This window comes from Morone saxatilis, unplaced genomic scaffold, assembly GCF_004916995.1.
Source record: "Morone saxatilis isolate NCDOM2014 unplaced genomic scaffold, NCSU_SB_2.0 Contig18, whole genome shotgun sequence".
Lineage (NCBI taxonomy): Eukaryota > Metazoa > Chordata > Actinopteri > Moronidae > Morone > Morone saxatilis.
In genome coordinates this window covers 12483327-12486792 of record NW_023339740.1, presented here as the reverse complement: position 1 = coordinate 12486792, position 3466 = coordinate 12483327, and the positions used below count along the sequence as shown (strand labels likewise).

At 43.1% G+C, this 3466-nt stretch overlaps 1 protein-coding gene across 2 annotated transcripts in view; it reads right to left on the bottom strand.

The window, feature by feature from the left end:
* Positions 1 to 6: 6 nt before the first annotated feature.
* The window catches only part of LOC118328042 (SPRY domain-containing protein 3-like), a 13938-nt gene continuing 10478 nt past the window's right edge, over positions 7 to 3466 (bottom strand). For both annotated transcript variants that reach the window (XM_035661643.1, XM_035661644.1), the window contains 4 exons: positions 1667 to 1724; positions 889 to 1008; positions 669 to 790; positions 7 to 571 (listed from right to left, as the gene is read on the bottom strand). In XM_035661643.1, coding sequence (XP_035517536.1) covers positions 437 to 571; positions 669 to 790; positions 889 to 1008; positions 1667 to 1724 — 435 coding nt within the window. In that variant the 3' untranslated portion in view covers positions 7 to 436. The remainder of the gene's footprint in view (positions 572 to 668; positions 791 to 888; positions 1009 to 1666; positions 1725 to 3466) is intronic.

Below are 3466 nucleotides of genomic sequence, written 5' to 3'. Positions count from 1 at the left end.
GCTGACGTACATTATTGGTGATAAGAGCATCCACTTGTTAGCTGGGGTCTGCTATAATTGGATTTTTACATTCATTACTCTGGTGAGATCATTTTTGGGATTGGCATTTTATGTTATTTTATTAACTTTACTCTGATGAAATTGTCAAAAAATAGTGTTTACCCTTACAAACCCCTGGTTTAACAATTATTGTAAAACCATTTAATTATAAAGCTCTTTTTTGAGGCATGCATGTTCTAGTAACATGCATTATTTTGATTATTCTTACAGCACGAGGGAGGCGCAGTCACCTACACTTGAGTGACTTTTTAAGTAACACCTTGGAGCCCCCTGATGTGGAGGTATTATTTATTGTCCGATCTCCAAAATGTACTAGTGCTCAATCAATCGTCCTCACTCTGATTTCACTGCTCAGTTTTCATTTCCTTCACTCTGCTCATCCACTGAGGGGGTGCAGGTCCACTCTGACCTTCTCTCCAGTGCTCATCATGCCAACCGTGGGGTACAAGCCTCCTACAGGTAAGGCCACTTCCCTCCGGCCCACCACCTTTCCATTTCTGGTGAAGAACACCTGTTCAAACACAAGGCGACAGCAAGGAGATATAAAGAATATTTAAGGTTTAAGAGGCCCCCTGGTTTTACATTCCTAGATTTTCATAGCATCTCACCGTGACCTTCCTCCCCTCTAAATCTTCTCCCTCGTCCTCCTCATCTTCGTTGCTTGCATACAAGTCATTCTGAACCTCACTGGGCTTGGGAAACACCTCAAAGTCCCAGTCGTCTACGTCATCTGAAAGAACCCAGGTACAGAAAATGAAAGAAAGACAATTAGAGAGAGTGTGTGGGATGAGACACAGTGCTTTTCAAAACAATATAAAAGATGTTCACCTCCACCATCAAGGCTGTAGTCGCGTGGGAACATGATTCCACAGCCCATGATGTCCCCTTCAAAGCAGCGTGGTCCGAACGCGTCCCCAACCCCGCTGCCCTGGAACAGCTTTCCATCATCTACAAAGAACAACAGGGAAGCAGATTAGTGCTTCAAGTCACATACAATCGAGACAGACATCTGCCATTGCTAATATTTATATCAGTCTTTTTGTTTGGTTCAACAGTTTAAAGTAACATCCATCCAACCATCTATTCATTCATTTTCTAAACCACTGATCCTGTTCAGCCAACACACACTGTTCAGACAGGCAAAGTCATTCCCACTCACTCCTACAGGCAATTTAGAGTTTCCCAGTTCAACCCTGGAGCTGCATGTTTTTGGACCCTGCTGGGAGGAAACCAGAGCCAAACCAGAAGGAAACCCACACAGACACAGGGGAGGACATGTATCAGATAATAAGTTGAAACAATAATACTTCAGTTTAGTGGGGACTTTTTTCAGTAATGTTCTGTTCTGGCCGCCCTTGACAGGTGGAAGCCAAATACAGCAACAAAAAAGAATACGGTTTAAAGGTTTTAGCATTATCGACATGGCTATCAATATTTATTACATTTCTGTACTTTCTACCATCGACAGAAACATGAGGGGCAATTTGGTGCCATCACCAATGTGACTGCAGGTGACACAATAAAATATAAGACTGACATAATGACAGTGGGACTGTTACATGGCTGATATGTATACATTGTGCATCATCATGATCTCAACACTCACCAGCGTGATAGGCTATGGACCCTCTGCTCCAACCTGGATGTCTGTTTTTGGGGTAGTCCTGCCAAACAAAAGAGAAAGTGACATCAACTAGTCTGAACAATGCTCCCATGTGGCCCAGGTTCAATACCAAACTGTGGCCCTTTGCTGCAACTCTCTCTCTCTCTCCTCTCATCTATCCAACAAAAGAAGCCTTTGCCAGGCAGAGGAGACGGTCCAAAGTGTGGCCTCATTTCACACAGAAACTCTAGCTCCTTTAACTCTACTCTTTTCCTGCAATGTGTTGAGACTCAGAGATAATACAACTGAAAACCAGTGTAGGCCTTTTTTTCTACACAGATAATGGATCAGTCTAATGACAAATTATCCGACCGATAAGCAGAAATGATATTGGTATCAATAAAATCGTATTAATTCCCACCCCTACCCCAACAGGGGGCATTTTGTAAAACCTCTGGTTTAGTCTTATTCTAGGAGGTCTAAGTAGCTATATAAGCCCCTGTAAGCAGAGCACTGAACTGATGATGGGCACAAGAACAGGTGAGAAAACTAGGTGTTGGAAGGAGAAAGCATGACAAGATGAGACTGAAAGAGTTAAAGACATAAGGTGTCTGTAATGACTGCTGCGTAGAAAACAAGACTTTTCCCTGAAGCAACAAAAGAGAAAAGGAATGCACCATAAACAGTTGCTCCTTTATCCAATATAAGCAACCATTGAGCAACTAGTAGCTGTTAAGCATGTGTTACCCTGAGACAGAGAGACACCTTTGTTTTGATTTTTTGTGCAGTGAGAGCTAATGCTTCCCATCAGCAGACTGATGCGTCTTGCAGGAGATGATGGGGGATGGAACAAAACCTCAGGAATGACCGTTTGATGGATTTATAATGCGGCACCAGAACCGCAGACACGTAGAGAAAAACAATTCCTGGAAAACAATCAGCAAAATGACAGAGCTCCATTCTCCACGCCGCCTGACCCGAGGGCGCGACATGCCCACACACAGTAACTAACGGCAGGGGAGTCGGGGGGGAGCTTAATGTTAAGGGCGAGTGAAACAGTGATCTACCACCTCCCAGGCTGTGAGCATCATCACAGCTGGCAAAACAGCAGTGTGATTAGCAAGACTGATGCTCAGGCAATTAGCGTGCAATAACTGAGAATGAGTACTGCCCGTCCCAGTGGAGAGCAGCAATCTCTGAGCCACACTTCATTTCATATCTGTCATTTAAATGACACGGCGATCCTAAGCAGTTATTACGCTGTTTTATTTATATTAAACACAATGTGCACAAGTTCATGATGATTTCATGTGAGGCCGAAGGCAGCTGATTGCATCTCTGATGTGTAAACATTCAACAAGTCTTCTCTAAGACCCGACGTATTTCCAAAATATGGATCGTCCCTTGCTGTCATCGTTTCAGATTAAAATCACCTAATTGAGCCAAATAATTTAGATAGCAACATTTAATTGCTTAGCCTGAGGAACTTCTTCTTGTGTGCGGTTACTGACTACATGGAAAGAGGAAGTAAAATCAGTCAGAAACAAAAAGAAACTGAGACAAACACAACAATCTCGTCTTATCTCATAAGTAACCTTTCGCATACTTGACTGCAGTATTCTAGTTAACATGGTACATTAGCATGTAAATGGAACAACCTGCTTTCTATGGAAAACCAGATGTGGGGATGAAGTGAGACAATATTTATTCTGTTGTTAGCTTTTCCTCTTTCGGTCATCCATCACTCAGACTGGAAACAGTGAGAGCAGTATGAGGGAGAGTGATGACGAGGTGTGAGGGGGG